Source organism: Pagrus pagrus, assembly GCF_965226575.1.
Source record: "Pagrus pagrus genome assembly, chromosome: 10".
NCBI classification, from domain to species: Eukaryota; Metazoa; Chordata; class Actinopteri; order Spariformes; family Sparidae; genus Pagrus; species Pagrus pagrus.
This window is the reverse complement of record NC_140194.1, coordinates 1,025,507-1,046,155: the sequence shown is the minus strand read 5'-3', so window position 1 is coordinate 1,046,155 and position 20,649 is coordinate 1,025,507. Positions and strand designations below refer to the sequence as shown.

Sequence of the window (20,649 nt, the reverse complement as noted above, 5' to 3'; positions counted from 1 at the left end):
CTACAGCAACGCAAAGTGTGAAGTTAGGCATGATAATATTGACATACTTCCGGCAGTTACTTTCAGAATAAACGTGACCAAAGACGAAACTAACAAAACTTCTATTTTTTCGGATCATATTTTTCAAAATAAAAGCTATCCATCAACGGAAAATTAATTGACAAATTTCGGTAATAAATTAATTCAAGGAAAAATAACCAATAAAACGTGCTGGTGTCGGCGCCTTAGGTCAGAATTTACATTATAGTAACATCTTTGGCTTTTGAGCTGTTTTGAGAAAGAAATAAATTATTTGAAGAACATTAACAAGTTGTGGTGGGATTCATTCATAATTTTAAAAATTTCAATAAGTGATTGATTAAGAAAAATAAGTTATTTGTGTGATTATTAGAAAATAACAGTCATAAGAGTGTTATTTAAAATTACATGACACTTAACAATCAAAGCAGAAAGGCTTTTTTCTTAAATATGTTGAATTTTTGTCACTTTATAGTGTAGTCAAATGTTTATTTTGAAAGTAACTGTCGGAAGTATCTCTATGTTATCATGTCTGACATGATGTTTTGCATTGATGTAGTTCCTCACTGTGACCACTGGATGGCAGCAAACACCTCAGTTCCTAGTGGGATTGTCTTTAATAAAATAACTTATTATTACATCATTTTTGATACTGATATTGGCCGCGTTTCCCAGATTCGATCGTTCTTAAGGACTTAAGAAGGCTCTTAAGAAGGGTTCGGCTAAGAAGGAGCGCTAAGATGCGGGTGTTTCCCAGACGCATTCTTAACTGCCTTCTTAGGAGAACCTTAAGATCAAGCCAAAGAAGCTTCTGAAGAAGCTCTTAGTGGGAGCTGTCCACCGCGCTGCTGCTGTGCTGAATCACTCGATGCCAGGCAAATCGATCACCCACCTCTTTATCAGCGCATAAGTGTGTGTGTGTGTGTGTGTGTGTGTGTGTGTGTGCGCTGTCAGACCGGGCTGTCCAGGCAAAGAGATCCAACGGCCGTTGGATCTCCGCACGGGGCAGCCGGTACTTTGCCTGGACAGCCCGGTCTGACAGCACGTCCAGTGGGGAGAAGTGCTGACGCACGTATGCATTTATGTAAACCGTCTGGCTTCGCGCACGGCGACGCTGTTGGTTCGCAGGGAGAATGTGCTGTATTGCAGCCATGGTTTCTCACACGCGCGGACTTTGGCAACGCGGAGTAGCAGGTGAAGCCTCTCTGGATGAGGTTCAGCTGAGTTTAATACATCTGTTCCCTTGATATCTGTGAAATGCCACAGGGTTGTTGTTTTTTTTATGTGTAGTACTATAAATTCATATATGCAGATGTTGCGGAAAACTTAAACGTGTAATTCAATAAAAAGGTTTTTTTTCATCTACCATTTTCTTATTTTTTTTTCTTGCGCCAGTGGCCCGCAGCTATGAGCGCATTTCAACACTGAGCATTGTTTTATTATTTCGCAAAGTGGAGGATATAAATTTCCCTGACGCGGCTTGATCACTGAGCATTTGGTCGCTAAGAAGGCTGTTAAGAGTGGGTCAGCTCGATCTTACATTTCCTTCTTAGCGAAAGATCTTCTTAAGCTAAGAGCGACTCTGGGAAACGCATCCTTCTTTCACAGCGTTCTTAAGAGCGCTCCTAAGAAGATCTTAGCACTTAAGAGCTTCTTAACGAATCTGGGAAACGCGGCCATTACTGGTATTTGTAATAATCACACAATCAATTTTCATTTTCGTTTTCTCAATCAATTGTTTAATCGATTGCCTTAGTTAAGTTAAAAAGGGAATAAGAGGATTTTTTTTTTTCTTAAATATGTTGAATTTGTGTTGGTTTTATTTGGTCACGTTTATTTTGAAAGTCACTGCCGGATGTTTTGCGTTGATGTAGTACCTGACTGTGGCCACTGGAGGGCAGCAGGTGTGTAACCACAGCTGAGCGCAGAACAGAAGATAATGATGATAATCAATAAGTTCTGATAGTAAAGTTCTGATAGTAAAGTTCTGATAGTGAACAGAGAGCAGGTCCATCAGAGTCCTCCGGCTGCTCTGCCTCAACTCTCTGACATTTACGGAGTTCCCTGAAGGCACCATGTAACTGCCGCTAACGTTAGCTACAAGTTAGCTCTGCTAGCTGACTGCTCGGAGCGCCGCCGGGAGTGTTGCTGTTTACACCGCTATCACAGCAGCTTTGGACCGCTGGCAGGAGGAGGAGGTGTTCAGGGGGCAGAACTGGACCCAGAACCAGGCTCAGCAACCTCCACGGACACCATGACAGGTGAAAAGACAGAAGAAGACGCTGCCGGAGGAAGCTCAGGAGAGAAGAAGAGACGGAGCAGAGAAATACCTGGCGTGAGTCCATTTTAACAGGTGTAGCCGGTAGCATGTAGCAGCCAGGTGTAGCTGGTAGCATGTAGCAGCCATGTGTAGCCGGTAGCATGTAGCAGCCAGGTGTAGCCGGTAGCATGTAGCAGCCAGGTGTAGCATGTAGCAGCCAGGTGTTGTGTCTCGGCTTCAGGTCAGTGAGCTCGGCCTGCTGTTGCTGCTCTCAGGTGTATGTGTAAGGCAGTATCCTGAACACGTCACTAGGTGTCGCTGCTCCGCTGGTTGTTCCTCTGCTAATGCAGTAATTCCCGCTGTTTGTACTCTGCGGGCCACCGTAGTTTTGAACTGTGTTCGGTGCAGGACGCCATGTTGTTGAAGGAGGCGGTGTGAAGAGGTTTCAGCAGTCAGGAGAAACTTTCCCTCCGTTCCGCCTCTGTTGCTTTATACAGACGGATTAACGGCGCTGTGTTCCCGCCTTGGAAAGGCAGAGTGAACGGAGCTAATGTCGGCTCAGAAGCAGCAGGTGACAACATTCATGCTCCCCTCAGGATGAACTGTGATAACTGTGGTGATCCTCTGACGTCATGTAGCGCCATCATCAGGTCAACATGTTAATGTGTTCAGTACTTTCTGACCAAACACCTGCAGAACTGAAGACGTTCACATCAGCCTCAGCTGCACTACTGATCATTAGCTCATGTTAGCATGCTAACACACTGCACCAAGATGGTGGACATGTTGAACTTCATACCTGCTAAACATGTTAGCATGTTAGCACTGACACTGTTAGCATTTAGCTCAAAGTGTCTCAGTACAGTCTCACAGAGCTGCCAGCATGGCTGCACATCTTTAAAGTACCACGGTGTAGAAATACTCGATTACAAGTGAAAGTCCTGGATTCAGATTTTTACTGCAGTAAAAGTACATTGATCCGTTACTGTAACTAACTGTAACTGTAAGGTGGAGCTCATTTTAAATACTTTATGCTGGATAGTTTAATCTCCACTAACACATCGTAATTTATTAGTTTATTGATATTTTGTATAAATAATCAGAATCAGCAAACTCATTTTAATTCAGTCTGAGACGTCAATAGATGGTTTATCTGTGTGAGCAACACACACACATACTCTCTCTTTCTCACACACTCACACACACACACGCGGCGAGGGGCGGAGCATCACCTGCTTTGTGTTACAGGCTCATGAGAACTGGGAGGGAACCTGAAAGTGAAGGTGTTCAGTCAGTTCAGACTCCATTTTGAGTCAACAGAAGGAAGACAGAGGAGACAAACAGATGTCTGAGGCTGGTGAGTGTTAAAACATTATTATTCTTTAACTGTGAAAGTGTGTGAGTCAGTTTGTCTCTGGACTGTAGAGGACAGACGTGAGAATGAAGTCAACAGTTTGATTCATCTGTGGACACAAAGTCCTGATCGGCTGAACAAAACATTAAAACTACTGTAACTAAAGACGAGGAGCACAGAGGTAAAGAAACCTGACCAGGTGCTTTTATTTTATTAAACTGTGTGTGTGTGTGTGTGTGTGTGTTACTTCCTGTTCTCTCAGTCCTGCTTCAGACTCTTGAACAAACTTGATTCTTGTATCCTGAGCTCACAGTCAGTGTCACTGTTTCACCTCTCAGACTGACCTCAGATCAGAAGATGAGTGTTTGTGTGGAGGAAGAGGAGGACAGAGCAGAGTCTCCAGGATCCATCTGTCTGTCTATGAAGAGCGACCGGTCCAAACCTGAACCTCCAGACTTAAGTAATGGACCTGGACCCTCAGACACAAAGTAAGAGAACTGATACTGACTCATTTAGTGTTTGCTGTAACCAGATCAACACCCTGTTGTCCACAAGTGTGTCCGTGTACAGCAGCAGCAGTAACAGTTACCTAAGGCAAGGCAAGTTTATTTGTATAGCACAATTCAGACACAAGGCAACTCAAAGTGCTTTTTGAAACAGTTGGGCTGCTGTGTGAAACAAAAATAAACCAGAATGAGATCATTGGATAATCCTTCCTGACATATACTGAATATAAAACAGTACAAAAACAATATGTTTTCACTGATCTTTGTAAAGATCTGCTCGTTGTGAATTTGATGGCAGCAACACGTTTCTAACAACAGAAGCAACAACAGACTGAAAGTTGTTGAACGCTCCAAAAACACCTGTTTGGATCTTTCCACAGGTAAACAGGTTGGTTGGTAACAGCTGATCGTATCATGACTGAAGATTCACCACTGTCAAACACATGACTGTATAAAGGAGATTACTACATGGGCTCAGGAACACAGTTTGTTTGTTAATGACTGATTCTGGTTTTATTTACGTTTCACACAGAGGAACAGCTGTTTTGGACCTTATGTTCAATAGCTGACTGGACTGAACTCTCTCCAGGGGTCCTGACATCTGTTGCACATCGCTGATAGAGTCAGCGTCACAAGGAATCTATAATGTACTAATACAGATGATGATAAACAGATTAAAACACCACATACTTCACTACACATGGAGCCTACATCCCAGTCAGACAGACAGAGACACTCTAGTCGCAACACAAAGATTAAATCTTTTAATGAGTTGATGGTTTTAATAAGCCTGGTTTTAGTGGTGCTGCAGCCCCCTGAGCTCCTCCACTGTCTCTGTCCATGCTGTGGAACAATGACTCCATTTTGTTTTTCTGGATGAGGTCCAGTGTGGAGAATTTAATGCCGGCTAGTGGTGAGGTTGCAGATTGCAACCAACTGAACACCCCTCGTACTGTCTGTGACAGCTGTCAGTCACATAGAAAAGCTGTAATCTGACTCAAGAGATCTAACAAACTTTAAACCTCCTGATGATCAACAGGAGCAGTTTGTGTGTTTAGAGCTTCATGAATGACTTTCATCAGAGAATTTATCAAGGATTCATGTGAGATGAATAAAAACATGTTAGTGTTTGCAGAGTTCAGTCCAGCAGACAGAGAGCAGAGTCTCCAGGATCCAGTTGTGAGTCTATGAAGAGCAACCGGTCCAAACCTGAACCTCCAGCCTTCAGTAATGAACTTGGACCCTCAGACACAAAGTAAGAGAACTGATACTGACTCATTCAGTGTTTGCTGGTAATCTTTTGCCATTTACCAACTGTAGAGTAACGTCAGGCTTCAGGATGGAAGAAATAATCTTAGTTCTAAAGAAATGTCTTCACAGAGAGAAGAAGAGGAGTCTTGTCTCTGTGAAGAAGCAGCCGTCCCGCTGTGTTTGGTGTCAGAACATCCTGAAGGATTCAGTCTCTATCAGCTGTGGACACTGGTTCTGCAGACGGTGCATCAGCTCAGGCAGGAACCAGTCTGCTTCACCAGGAGACTCCTCCTTTCCCCAGTGTGGAGGTAAGATCCAGAACAAGAGCTGGACTGAAGACGGACAGTCAGAGACAAACTGTACAAAGTGAGACTGAACGTCTTAAAAATCTCACCTGCTGCATTTCATTACATTCATTCAGAGACCTACAATAAGTGCAGTCAGGCATGTGGGTACAACCCAAAGACTGTAAGAATCATGCAGGTACATCAACATGATCAAAGAAGCTGAACGGCTTCAGGTACGATGTGTAGAGTTTCTGCTGAGCTGATGGTGGATCAGTTGTAAATATTCCAGGGAGGAAGGAAGAGCCACATTTCCACATTCACAGACATTTCTGATGTTTCCTCTAAACTTTATAACCTTCACTTCTTCTTATATTCTTATATTGATCTTTGTTATAGGTGATGAAAATAATCAAAAGAGCATCCTTTTTTCTTTGTTTTGTCTGAAACTTCTTTCAGTGGATGTTGGTCTGCAGAAGGTTTTAGATGAACATAAGATCAGTCTGAGGAGGAGATGTGAGCGTGTGACTGAAGGTGGTGAAACAGGAAGTGATGAAACAGGAAGTGGAACCCTCCTCACCAGGATCTACACTGAGCTCTACATCACAGAGGGACAGACTGAGGAGGTTAATACCCAACATGAGGTGAGGCAGCTGGAGACAGCTTCCAAGAAGAAGACCTTCAGTGAAACTCCAATCAGGTGCTCCGACATCTTTAAAGCCTCACCTGACCAACAGAGACGCATCAGAGTGGTTCTGACCAACGGCGTCGCTGGAGTTGGAAAAACCTTCTCGGTGCAGAAGTTCACTCTGGACTGGGCCGAGGGCTCCGAAAACCAAGATGTCCGTCTGCTGGTTCTGCTCTCGTTCAGGGAGCTGAACCTGGTCAGAGATGAGCAGTACAGTCTTCTCAGGCTGCTCCATGTTTTCCATCCAACATTACAGAAGGTGACAGCAGAGAAGCTCGCTGTCTGTAAACTTCTGTTCATCTTTGACGGCCTGGATGAAAGCAGACTTTCACTGGATTTCAAGAACCATGAGGTCGTGTCTGATGTCACACAGAAGTCATCAGTCAGCGTGCTGCTGACAAACCTCATCGAGGGGAAGCTGCTTCCCTCGGCTCTCGTCTGGATAACTTCCCGACCTGCAGCGGCCAATCGGATCCCTCCTTCACGTGTTGACAGGGTAACAGAAGTACGAGGCTTCACTGACGCCCAGAAGGAGGAGTACTTCAGGAGGAGGTTCAGTGATGAAGATCTGTCCAGCAGAATCATCTCACACATCAAGACCTCCAGGAGCCTCCACATCATGTGTCTGATCCCAGTCTTCTGCTGGATCACTGCTACAGTTCTGGACCACATGTTGACCACAGACCAGAGAGGAGAGCTGCCCAAGACCCTGACTGACATGTTCTCACACTTCCTGCTGGTTCAGACAAAGAGGAAGAAGCAGAAGTACGATGAGGGACGTGAGACGAGTCCACAGGAGCTGACGGAGGCTGACAGGGAAGTTCTTCTGAAGCTGGGGAGGCTGGCGTTTGAACATCTGGAGACAGGAAACATCATGTTCTACCAAGAAGACCTGGAGCGGTGTGGTCTTCATGTCACAGAGGCCTCGGTGTACTCAGGAGTTTGTACAGAGATCTTCAGAAGAGAGAGTGTGATCTTCCAGAAAACAGTCTACTGCTTTGTTCATCTGAGCGTTCAGGAGTTTCTGGCTGCAGTCTACATGTTCCACTGTCACACCAACAGGAACACAGAGGTGGTGGAGGACTTCCTGGGTGAAGAACAACAACAACGAGAACGACGAGAACGCCAACAAGATGATGATGATTATTATGATGTGGAGGTGGAGATGGAGATGGAGGACAACTACTCATCCCTGGATGTCTTTCTCAGGAGCGCCATGGAGAAATCCCTGTTTAGTAAAAATGGCCACCTGGACCTGTTTGTTCGCTTCCTTCATGGCCTCGCCCTGAAGTCCAACCAGAGACTCTTAGCAGGCCTGCTGGGTCAGATAGACAACAGGCCAGAAATCATCCAGAGAGCCATCAACAAGCTGAAGGAGATGAACAGTGATAAGATCTCTCCTGACAGAAGCATCAACATCTTCCACTGTCTGATGGAGATGAACGACCACTCAGTCCATCAGGAGATCCAAGAGTTCCTGAAGTCAGAGAACCGATCAGAGAAGAGACTCTCTGTGATCCACTGCTCAGCTCTGGCCTACATGCTGCAGATGTCAGAGGAGGTTCTGGATGAGTTGGACCTGGACAAGTACAACACAACAGAGGAGGCACGACGGAGACTGATTCCAGCTGTGAGGAACTGCAGAAAGGCTCGGTAAGTCCAGATGTGTTTCACATTATAAAGCAACATAAAGCTGAAGCCTTCAACACTTTACACACATGCACAATATAAAACTTCCACACTGTCAAAGTTTTGTGTAACTAGACTGAAACCTGCTTGTTGAAATAGTTCAACATGTGTTAAACTACAAATGTTTCCAGAAATCCTTCTGGTGTTTGTATCAAGTCAGTGAACACAAGTATCTTCTATCATCTTCTGTCTGTGTGTCTTTGGGTGATGGAGGCTTTTTCAATATGGCTTTCATTCAGTTATTTCTAATGTCATATTTCTTCAGCAGTTTCTGATCTGTTTCATATGAAGGACTCTTCTGTTCGTTCTCACAATTTATACGTATCTGTAATATTGATTGATTTGAGAGGATGTGAGGAGCCCAAAACATCCTCATATTCATCCTCATTAAATGTACTACAAGGAGTTTTTAACTGGTTCTGAAACAGTCTCAGTTTAATACCAGTGTTTTTCCATAAGTTAACAAGTCTCTAGTCTAATTTGCTGCGCCGTGCAGGGTTTTTTCTGGCCAAAATTTGGGCTGAGGCGGCCACACACACACACACACACACACACTCACTTTATCTCCGCGTACCCATCTCTCTCTAGCTGTCCTTTCAAAATAAAGGCCGAGGGGAAAAAAAACCCGACTCCTGAGCTCCTGTACTACGAAGGAGACTCAACAGATCCAGGCTTTGTGTTCAACCTGCAGCTCAACTAAGTCCCGGTCCGAGTTAACACGGTACTACGAAGCTGGTTATCAACTCGGTTTGTTAAGTCCGGCTCTCAGCTTCATGCTCTGTGCGCGTTCACATCAATTAAGGCGTTTGGCGTCATATTATTCTACTTCCTCATTAAATGGAGCGACAACGGGCTGATTTCAGCCAAGAGCAGCAGGTTGTTTTGATGGAGAGAGTATGAGCGATACAAAAAAGCTTGATCGCAGCCTCTGCGCCAGTGAGGTGCGTTCGGGCTCAGCACAAGGTTTGACCGGAGCAGAGCCCCAATGAGCCCCACGGGAACACAAGCAGCGCGTCAACGTCATTTTGCCGCCCGGAGCTGAAATCAAACGCACCCTTCTGCTGCGGTCGAGTTGAACCGATTTGAAAACAGCGCCACTGAGCTTCCATAGAACTACATTGATTTTCAATCAAGATTCCAGCGCGGCGGCGGACAATTTCAGCGAGGCGGCCGCCTCAAAATTTATAATGCAGAAAAAACCCTGACCGTGGTCTCATATTGTTCCAGGCATGTTTTTCACCTCTCATAATAGCACTGAAGATCTGCTTCAGCAAAGCATCTCTCACTCCGTCAGTCTACTGCCCTGCGCCCTGCTGTGCACACACACACACACACACACACACACTGTACATAGCCTATACCTCTCCGTCTGTGTTTCAGGCACATGCGCTTTGCCCCTTGATGCCCAAAGTGCCCTTTTGTCGGTGCTATTTTCTTATTTATTCTATTTTCTATTTTCCCAGACTGATGTATAGCTCACCTGGTAGAGCAGCTACCCTGCTAAGCAGAACCATCTTCTAATATGGGTTCGAATCCCCGTATAGGTAAAACCTTTAGATAATGTGTTTTCTTTTCTCATCATCATTATGATCACTGCTATATATATATATATATATGTATATGTGTGTATGTATGTATAGTTTTTATGCCCTTTTTTTCTTGAGCACCTGCCCCTCCAAAGGTCTCTGCACAGGCCTGCTGTGTTTTATTTACCAGCCACTTCCAGCGCTGTTCTGTGACTGAAATACAACTCACGTTATTTATTACATTTGATAAATGCCAACAGGGAACGTGTTAATGAACCATAGCTCGGAAAGACAACAACATTGTGTGTGTACACGCATTCACATGTGCGTGTACACGCACAGTATACAGTTAGGATGGCACACAAGGGCCCTGATGATATTGAAACAAGACAATGACGATCAGGTCCCTCAGTCAAGGTTTAGTTACAGGTCAGGACTAATAAACCACAAGATTAGAAGCAATAGCTTGATATTGACTACTGACTATAGTTTATAGGCTTGTGCCAACATTGTATAGCCAGAGCTGTGTAGTAGAGTAGATCGTGAGGACTGGACTAATCACCAGTCAGCAGAGCCAAAACTCAGTGTTATATTTGATTATTTTCTACATTTTATATTTTCTCATTCATGGTCATGTAATTTATGAGATAGCCTCTCAATTATATAAATGTGTGAAATTTTCTTCTGGGGGAGCATGCTCCCAGACCTCATGGGTACGAGGTCCACCACCCATAGTCTCATGAAATCCTGTGGGAAACACTGTAATACTGATGCCTCTATATGATCTACATAGGCAAACAGACCATCAGAGAGAGGATCTGTTGTTTCTGTGTAGTAATTATATTTATTCTCGATGTCTGTCACCTGGACAGGCTCCAACTTATCTGGTTTGACATAAAAAATGTTTTTAATTTTATGGTTTATCAGAGTGCTGAGGATGAACTGAGGGAAGAAGCTGCTCTGACCTCCAGGTTCATTCTGCCAGTGAAGGAGAGCTCAGCAGGTTCAGTTCAGTGGAGGATTTTAATGATCACCTAGCTCAGAGAAGAAATTATGATGTTTAACAGTTGGACTCCAGTTAGTAGTAATTCTACTATTAATGCAACAGCAACAACTTTAACATCACGTTAAAGTTTAACAAACACCAATCACATCGCACTGTAAATCAACACGTCTCATGTTTACATCACAGTCATTTGGCACTTTGACGCTTTTGTAGAAAAACATCAATTTGTGGTTCATTATGTTGCTCAAGGACATGTGGACAGGAGGAGCTCAAGTTTCAAACTACAAACCTGGTGATCAGTGACTGACCAGCTCAGACTGACCAACTGACCAGCTGAGTTACAGCTGCTCATGTGAATGTGCTCTGTGATGCAGAATACATAAACTTCAGAACAAAGTGTCAGATTTTACTAAATTTTGAATGTTTTATTATCTGTATTGGCAGATTTAACTTTTGTGGACTCTCAGAGTCTCACTGGGAAGTCATGGCCTCAGCTCTGAAGTCCAACCCCTCCCATCTGACAGAGCTGGACCTGAGTAACAACAGACTGTTTGATTCAGGAGTGAAGCTGCTGTCGACTGGACTGCAGAGTCCAAATTGTAAACTGGAGACTCTGAGGTCAGTTCATGTGTTCAGGTTTAAATTCTCTTCAATTCCCTTCACAAATCACAACAACTGTTTTTAAAGTTTGTCAGTGTGAACAGTTTGGTTCAGACTTTAGTTAGAAGTCAAACTGGACTGGTGTTGGTGAGGAAACTGTAGGATTTATCCTTCAGTGTGCTGAGAACTTAAATCAATATTTGTGACAATGTAACGGATGACACATCAATATATAAAAATCTTAAAGGAGTTACACACACACACACACACAAACACAATGAAAACCTCACACACAGACACCGACATACACAATGTAAAGCTCCAACAGACAAACACAAACACAATGTAAGGCTCTCACACAGACGCACACAGAGTGAAGCAAACATCCAAATGCAGCTGTTTGAAGTGTCGTGTCTGATCCGTCACTTCAACATGTGGTGATGCTTCTATTCAGGAAATGATGTCAGTGTGTGTTGACTCAACCAGTAAACAGGAGCGTCAGTGATTCACTATATTTGTGCAGGAAGGTTCTCCGTCCCATTAAAGAGAACAGGCATCTGACTTTGATCCAGTGATGAAGATGATGGAGGATGAAGCTCTCAGTCAACCAGCTGTGTGTGTTGATGAAGATGACTGTTAAACAGGATTTTCATCTATTTACTGAAATTGCTTTTGTATTTCTTTATGAGATTAAGTCCAATTTATTTATTATTCTTTTTTGTCCATTTTGGAAATTTGTTAGTGTCTTAGTATTTTTTATAAATGATTGTTATGAATTTGAAGAAACAGTGACATCATGTCTGATTTTATTATTATCGCAGACTTGACTGAGATCAGCAGCTTGTTATTACTGTGCTGACATGAACAGGTGAATGTTGAGCTGACATTTGGATAATCCACAATAACACAATGAGCTAGTCACTCATTTTAAAGAAAAGCTCATTGATAAGGACACAGTGACGGTAAGCTGCACATTTTAAACCTGAACACATCTGATTAGATTATAAATATATTTTTATCTACACCATTAATTCTTTACTCAGATTGAGTGGCTGCAGGTTGTCAGAGATCAGCTGTTCATCTTTGGCCTCAGCTGTGAAGTCCAACCCCTCCCACCTGAGAGAGCTGGACCTGAACTACAACAAGCTGCAGGATTCAGGAGTGAAGCTTCTCTCTGCTGTACTGGAGAGTCCAAACTGTCGACTGGAGACTCTGAGGTCGGACACCATGTTTTACTTCTGTGCTCAGATAGGATGTCATGTGAAATATGATGATGTGAAACACTAAACTGCATTATACTGCAGTATATCAATGCTAGTCTGTTTTCTTCTTCTGTGGTTTAGTCCATTGATTGTGGCAGAGCAATGTTGAGCTGCACATTTCAAACCTTCATATAACAAGAAAAATCTACACTGGATAATTCACTCTGAAACCCAGTATTGCTACATTAAATATCACCTACTGCTTTTTAAATAAATGATAATATAGATAAATACAACATTAAATAGATAATCTGTATTTCAACCAGTGTTTCCCCTATATACATAAAGCAGGAGAGGAGTGGTGGATGAAAAAGGACAGGAGGATGAGAAGGAGTGGTGAAGTCATTAGGTTTTTTTTAGAGGGCTGCCCTTTTTTTGCACTATGGATGCTTCTTCTGTAGGTCAGTTAACTCACCAGTGCGTAAAAGTGAGTAAAGCATGGGAACAGAGAGGACAGGACTCCGTCTTATAACTTCAGAAACTAACATTGTATTGTTTTTTGGCTTTCACACACCTGTCAGTAGTGTTTAGAAATGAAGAGGACTCATCATTTATTCTTTACTCAGATTGAGGGGCTGCTGGTTGTCAGAGATCAGCTGTTCTTCTCTGGCCTCAGCTGTGAAGTCCAACCCCTCCCACCTGAGAGAACTGGAGCTGAGTAACAACACTCTGCAGGATTCAGGAGTGAAGCTGCTGTGTGATTTTCTGCAGAGTCCACACTGTAGACTGGAGACTCTGAGGTCAGACACCATGTTTTACTTCTGTGCTCAGATATGATTTCATGTGAAATATGATGATGTGAAACACTAAACTGCATTATACTGCAGTATGTTAATGCTAGTCTGTTTTCTTCTTCTGTGGTTTAGTCCATTGGCTATGGCAAAGCAATGTTGAGCTGCACATTTCAAATCTTCATATAACAATTACTGTTCTAGATCTTAAATGTTTAATTAACAACTGAACCTTATTTATGTTCATACACCATTTGCATCCATAAAGAAACTGCCTTTTTAACATTTATTAACTAAATCTGACTATCTGTTATTAAGATTATACACTGCCCGGGCCAAAACAAGAGCCACACAGTCTCATATTTCATTGGACCATCTTTAGCTTTAATTATGGCACACATTCTCCGTAGCATCGTTTTGATAAGCTTATGCAATGTCACAACATTTATTTCCATTGTTGCATTAATCTTCTGCGAAGACCTTGTATTGATGATGGGAGAGTCAGGCCTCTGCGTAAAGTCTTCTCCAGCACATCCCAAAGATCCTCAATGGGGTTAAGGTCTGGACTCTGTGGTGGCCAATCCATGTGTGAAAATGATGTCTCATGCTCCCTGAAGCACTCTTTCACAATTTGAACCTGATGAATCGTGCCATTATCATTTTGGAACATGCCCATGCAATCAGGAAAGAAAAAATCCATTGATGGAGAAACCTGGTCATTCAGTATATTCAGGTAGTCAGCTGACCTAATGTTTTACATCTATGCACATATACATACATACTTGGTACAGTTCAACCAATAACCAGAAAAACGTGGCAAGCGGTCCAGTGCTAAACAAAATAGTAAAGGAGTGAGCAACGAACCTTGCTGAGTCCGATGACCAAGATTGAAATATGAGGAAATGATCCCGTTAGTCTGAACAGCTGCTTGAGGTGCATTGTATAATAATTTAATCCAATTTATGAAAGTCTGCCCAAAACCAAAGATCTCTAACATTTGAAAAAGATGGTCCCATTCCACACAATTAAATGATTTTTTAGCATTGAGTGAGATGGCTGCAGTAGGTGTGTTATCAGTCCTAACTGCCCACATTACATTAAACAGATGTCGAATATTATCAGAGTCAAATCTATTACAAATGAACCCAACTTGGTCAGGGTGTATTAAAGGGTGTGTTATAACTCTACTGAGTCGATTTGTTACGACTTTGGAAAGTATTTTTGTGTCCAGTGATATCAAAGAGATTGGTCAATAACTTTTGCATTCAGCTGGTTCTTGATCTTCTTTTAAGGATTAAAGATATCAGAGCCAGAGATAAAGTGGGTGGCAACTTTCCTCTTTCAAATACCTCATTATACATGCGTAACAACAGAGGACGCTCTGACGCTTCCATCTTCAATTGCAGTCTCTGAACAATCCTAAACTCACTTGGGCTCTCTCCATGCTCTCTTCCCTCAGCTCCTGATACAAAAACATGCATGCACACAGGAGAGTTTTCTGGATGGGCTGGGGAGTGTGCTTTCTGCTGTGAGAGGGAATTGGGAGAGAGTTAGAGAGCAAAACCCCAAAGGGAATCACATACTGTCGGCTTAAAACATTCACACGACAATTTGTATTTGATGGTCACGATATAGCCATTTGATACACCTCACGTGGAACAAGCCAAGCCAAGTATATTCAATATATTGCCCACCCCTATCTGCGATGTCATTTTGCCAAGTTAAAGCTCTAATTCAAGATATCGATAATTACATTTTGACTACACAGAATGAAAGCTAAAGTTAAAAACTGAATTGTCGATATCTGTAAAAAGAACCCCCATACACATGAATGGCAAAAGTGATGTCATTAGTCCTCAGGAGAATTGCATTACTGCTTGACATAGTAAATGTCCTTTTGTTCATATTTTCATGTTAGTGTGCTAAATTCAGTCTGCTGCCACAAATGACTAAAGAAACTGTAGAAAATGTTTTAATTAAATTCAAACCTGAACACATCTAATTGGATTCTAAATGGATTTTTATCTACATCATTTATTCTTTATTCAGATTGAGATGGTGCAGTTTGTCAGAGATCAGCTGTGCTTCTCTGGCCTCAGCTCTGAAGTCCAACCCCTCCCATCTGAGAGAGCTGGAGCTGAGGAACAACAAGCTGCAGGATTCAGGAGTGAAGCTGCTGTCTGATCTGAAGGAGAGTCCACACTTTGGACTGGAGACTCTGAGGTCAGTAGAGGGTCGGAGTCAGTCCATGCTGGTCTCAGCAGTATTGTACTGAACACAGTTAGACTCAAAGTAAAGATCCAGTATTTCCTGATTTCCTCAGTGAAGCTGTGAGAGGAGAACGGTGACAGGCTTCAGGATCTCAAAGTGTTTTTTCTCTCATCTCAACAGTAAAGAAGTGATCAGTTCATCTTTGTCACAGCTCTCAGATCAGTCTGACTGAAGCCTGCAAATTACTGGCTCTTATTTCAGAGAACCATCATTACATTTAGTGACCATGTGGTCTTTCTACAGAGCAGAACCTCTGCTGAAGTCCAGAACACACAGCTGATGTTTTACTGTCAGTGTTTGTATGAACATGTAGGAGCTTTAACGTCATTTATTTATCTGTTCCTCTGTCTTTTGTTTTATCCAAATATTATTTCAGACTCCATATTTACGATGATGAAATATTCAGATGACTGAAACTGGTTTTTAACAGCAGAAAATCATTACAGTGAGCAGTGAATGGCTCTCTGCTTCTGCAGTAATGATGCATTCAGGGACTCTCAGTAGTTTATTTCACTGTGTCCTTCAGTGAAACCTGCAGAGTAAACAGACTTGATGAACAAAGTGTCTGCAGGTCTGTGAGCTTCACTCCAACACATTAACATGAGAGCTGAAAGGAAGCTGGCTACGCTACACAGCCGCTCCACTTGTGGTCTGAACAGGACTGAAGTCCTGCTGGTCTATATCACTGACTGACAGCTGATGGAGGGAGTCTCTGTAAACACTCATGTATCACTTCTACTGTCTCTCTGCTTCTCTCATCAGCTGGTGATCTGTCAGAGTGAGTGATGAGGAAGGTGGAGGTGTTGAGAGGATCCACTGTTTCCTGATGATCCAGAGGAGTTGAAGCAACACCATCACAACATGCTGAGTCATGATAATCATGAGATAATGAAACATCAATAAGTTGGTAACATGACGCTGTACTTTACATAACACTGTACATTAAATGACAGCGTGCGCTCAGTGAACTGACGGCTTTACGCTGCAACAGAAGATCTTTTTCATCGACTGTCTTTATGTTGCAGGTGTCTTGTTTTGAAATCAAAGTGTCACATACAGTGGATCTGTTCCACATGTGCACTGATCGTGTATAAAGTCTTAAATCTGAAGCTTTAGATGTGAAAACATGCTGATCATCATATTCCCAGTAGCATCAGTGAATTCCAGTTGAATGTGCGACCCTGAAGTCAACCTGTGGAGCTTTTTCCCCTCTGAGGTCAGTGTTGAAGTGTTATGGAGCTCCTGCTGGAGCTGCTTTCTGCCAGCAGGTGTCACCATTCACATTGTTTCCCCTCATCCTGAACTGATGACATGAATGAATATGATATCTTTCTGACTTCATTTGGTCAAAAATGAAATTGAATCATAATTAAGTTAAACTGGATTTAAAGAGAAATGTGTTAGATTTCTACATTTAAATGTCTAAAAATTACTCGACCTTTGTTCTTTATGTTGTTGAGTTGTGTTGTTACATTATCCCAAATGTCTCCAAAAATGGAATAGAAGTTTCCTTAACGTAATGTTGTAATGTAGTAATATAGTATGTCACTAACAGGATTTGTAGTAATGTTATTACAGTTACATTGTCCAGTAATACATTATCCCATTAAATTAAGTGATTATTGATCATAACTTAAGTCATAACTATTGACTAGTTACTTTGCTGATTCAGATTATTAATATGAAAATAAAATTAATGAGGTGTACTATTTTAGATTAAGATATCCAGCAGTACATAAGAAATTAATGAGCTCTCCCTTAACCAGTTAAAGTGACGAACACATTAGTGAATTAGTAATTATATTCCAGTAGTTAATTTTTAAGTGCACTTTTATGTTTTGGAAAACTAAATTATAAACTATTAGTTCTATTTTAATTAAAAGCATTTCAGCTAAGCTTTGTATTAGAGTTTGTGGTATCTTAGATTCTACATTGTGACACCAGGATGTTTATTTTATTTGAAAAACATATCGATTATAAATATCAGTTATCGGTCACCTTGATTACTAATAATCAGTATCGGTATCAGCCTTGGTAAAACTATCTGTCGACCTCTAATTCACATTACATCATTATGTGCCAAACTTCAGTACCTGAGAGCACTTCTTTACAGCGACGCTATGAACAAAGACAGAGTGAGACGTCTCCCCTAAACTCAGCCATCCTCTGCGTGTGAAGGTCTTAACCATCACGCTGTTTACTTTACTAATACTGTATGTTTTTAGTTTGACTGAAACCAAGAGTACGTGAACTGCATGCTGTCTGCGAGGAAATATTACCTTAAGCATTATTTGATTACGGAATTTATACAATGAACGGCTAGCTCGATGCTAACACATAATGGGAATTACCTTTAACATGCTAACGGAGGGTAGCTTCGCGACAGCGATAAAAGTATATTTACAAACGATCCGTCTTAATTCACACTGAAAGGAGCAGTCTGTAGTTTTGTTGAAGAAATGTTAATGAGCAGAGAAAGATCCTCATTGGCTGATTAAGAAGCTAAATAATCTAACTCTCTTTGTTTTCATGACTGAATAAACAAACTGACCTTAAAGGACAACACAGTTTATACCGTTTTACTTTGTTTATATGTGGTGGACCCTGCCACCTTTCTATCTTCAAACAGTGTTCTCAGACCTTTTTTTGTTTATCACTGGTTTATTCATTTATGGAAATATTTTCCATTATTACCTCATCAATATTGTAAATATTAAAATTCTGAGTTTTAATTTCTTCTACAAAACTACACAGTTCCCCTCGCACATAAAACGACATGTTGCTGTGGTCGCTCCCCGATCAGGTCATCCATGAAAACCATCTGGGTCTGAACACCTTTTGCTGTTTTGACTTTTAGCAGGCTGCCTTCAAACTTCTCCAGCTTCTTGATTTAATCAATAGTTCAGATTCCACCTTCGTTCATCTTTTCAAACACTTGTTTGAACAACTTGTTGTTTCGAGCCTTTCAACCATCTTTAACTCCTTGAGCACCTCCAACAAATAAGTTGTTTTGGCCACAGACGAGTTTTATTTAGCTCCCGCCATGTTTTGTCCTGGAAGCAACGTCAGAGCCGGAGTCAATATCCAACTTCAATCACTGTTCCATTGCACTGTTCCGAGGGTTAGGGTTAGGTCCATGTTGGTGTTGGTTCTGGTGTTGATGAGACGATGTAGTTCACTGAGCACCTTAACACAAAACTACATGAGATTATACTTTAATTACAACAAACTGACACTTTATTGACTTGGAAATTATCTTTTAAACTGACAAACATCATATGTGTGATTCATGACACAATTCAAACAGGATCATTACATTATTTGTCTCTCTTCATTCACTAACAGACAAAGGTTTTATCAAATAAGGTCCATGGAGCAAACCTTCTTACTGCTGTGGACCTGAAAAGTTTCCTCAGAAATTAAAGTCACTTCTCTGAAACACCACATGGGGGCACCACAGCTGCTGTTTTAATCCAACTAATTTTAGAATTGACTTTCAGACTGGATCTTCTAGACCAGGAAGGAAGTGGAGGATTTGGAGGTGAGGATTAAGTCACCTCTGACCTGAATACTGCTCCCTAACCAGCCTGGGTCAGAGGTCAAAGGTCAAGCTGTGATTGAGCAGTTAGGCTGTGAAATCTTGTCATTTCACCAGGAAACCAGGTAAAAGACACTTCCTTCACGGAGTTACTGTTTCTGTTGATCAGCTCCACAGTCAGTCATTTAATCGCCTTAAATGATGGAAAGATGTCAATTCTACAACAAAGTTTAAAATTAAGAGTTTCAAGGGTTGTGATTGAAATAATAAAAAAGAAAAGAACAACCTGAATTTTCAGTCGGACTAATTTTTTTAAATTATTATTTCACAAGAAAAAAAATCCGATATGAATGTTCAATCTAAAAAACAGTTCTGTCTGGAACAAGTGATAAAATAACGGATTTTTTTTAAAGAAATTAATGTGTGGAGCTGACTGAGGTTTTTTTCCATGTGTGGAATCGAGTCAGAAAAAGAAGTTTTTTTTGAGAGAACAAAAAACAGAGTGATTTTGTCTTCTGTGTAGGACCGAGTGGAAAAGAACAACCTTTTTCTGTGTGGAACAGAGTGAAAAACAAAAAACTGGGGAACTGAGTGAGATTTTTTGTGTTTTTTCTGTGTGGAACCCTGAGATTTTGTTTGTTTTTTCTATGTTGAATGACTGAAACTTTTTTTTTCTGTGGAACCAAGTGAAATTTTGTGTAAAAAAAGAAAAAACTTCTCTGTTGGATTGAGTGATTTTGTTTTGTTTTTTGAGTAAAGAAAAAATTGTGAGTGAGCCGAGTGATGAAAAACCTTTTTGTCTATGTGGCACGAGTGAATTTTTTTTCTTCTGTGGAACCCCAAATGATTGTGTGTGTGTGGAACCATGTGAAAAAAATGTTTTCCAGTGGGGAGCTGAGTGAATTTTTTGTTTGTTTTTTTATGTGTGGAACCGAGAAATTTCTGTCTGGAACGACTGAAAAGAACTGAGTTAAGAAAAATTCTGTGTGGAGCTGAGTGATGTTTTCTCTGTGGAACGATTGAAATTATTTGTGTGTGTAGAACAAGTGAAAAAAAATTCTGTGTGGAACAAGTAGAAAAAAATTGTCCCTCTGTGAGTGCAGAACCGAGTAAAAAACAACAACAAAGAACTGTGTGGAATTGAGTGATAAAAAAACCTCTTTTTCTGTTAAACGAGTGGAACTTTTTTTTCCTGTGAATTTTTTCATCCTGTGTCGAACAAGTGGATTGTGTGTGTGTGTGTGTGTGTGTGTGTGTGTGTGTGTTTAAAAATGAAAAAATTAATTCTGTGTCGAACTGACTGAAAAGTGTTTTTTCTATGTGTGGGACCAGGTGGGGGAAAAATGTTTTGTGTGCAAGTTTTTTCACAAAGTGAAATTTATTTGGATTTTTATGTGTGGAAACGAGTTGAAAAAAAAAATTCAACAGTTTTTTTTCTTCTATGTGGGGAACCGAGTAAAAACCAAAAAACAGAGTGCTTTATTCTTTGTGGGACTGAGAAAAATGTATGTGTAGGACCGGGAGGAAAAAAAATGTTTTCTGTGTGAAACAAGTTGAGAAATAAAGATTTTCTGTGAGGTAACGAGTGAATTTTTCTTTCAAGACAGAAGAAAACTTTTTTTTCACAAATTACATTTTTTGGGATTTTTATGTGTGGAACCAGGT

The 20,649-nt window shown here is 41.3% G+C and overlaps 1 protein-coding gene across 7 annotated transcripts; it reads left to right on the top strand.

Annotated features, from left to right (window-relative positions):
* Positions 1–2,054: 2,054 nt before the first annotated feature.
* LOC311263485 (protein NLRC3-like) lies at positions 2,055–20,549 on the top strand. Of its 7 annotated transcripts, none has more exons than XR_014623356.1 (12): positions 2,055–2,849; positions 3,527–3,635; positions 3,971–4,120; positions 5,265–5,393; positions 5,519–5,697; positions 6,133–8,014; positions 11,027–11,200; positions 12,226–12,399; positions 13,011–13,184; positions 15,225–15,398; positions 16,209–16,662; positions 18,947–20,549. XR_014623356.1 is itself a non-coding variant. In XM_084363574.1 (11 exons), exons 3-11 carry the CDS (start codon positions 3,990–3,992, stop codon positions 16,213–16,215), a joined length of 3,024 nt encoding a protein of 1,007 aa, XP_084219700.1. In that variant the 5' UTR covers positions 2,055–2,353; positions 3,527–3,635; positions 3,971–3,989; the 3' UTR covers positions 16,216–20,549. The 7 variants fall into 7 exon arrangements, 5 of the variants coding, with proteins under 5 accessions (XP_084219700.1, XP_084219701.1, XP_084219698.1 ...); XR_014623357.1 differs by having other exon boundaries at positions 16,209–19,109; positions 19,508–20,549; XM_084363574.1 differs by having other exon boundaries at positions 2,055–2,353; positions 16,209–20,549.
* Positions 20,550–20,649: the final 100 nt, after the last annotated feature.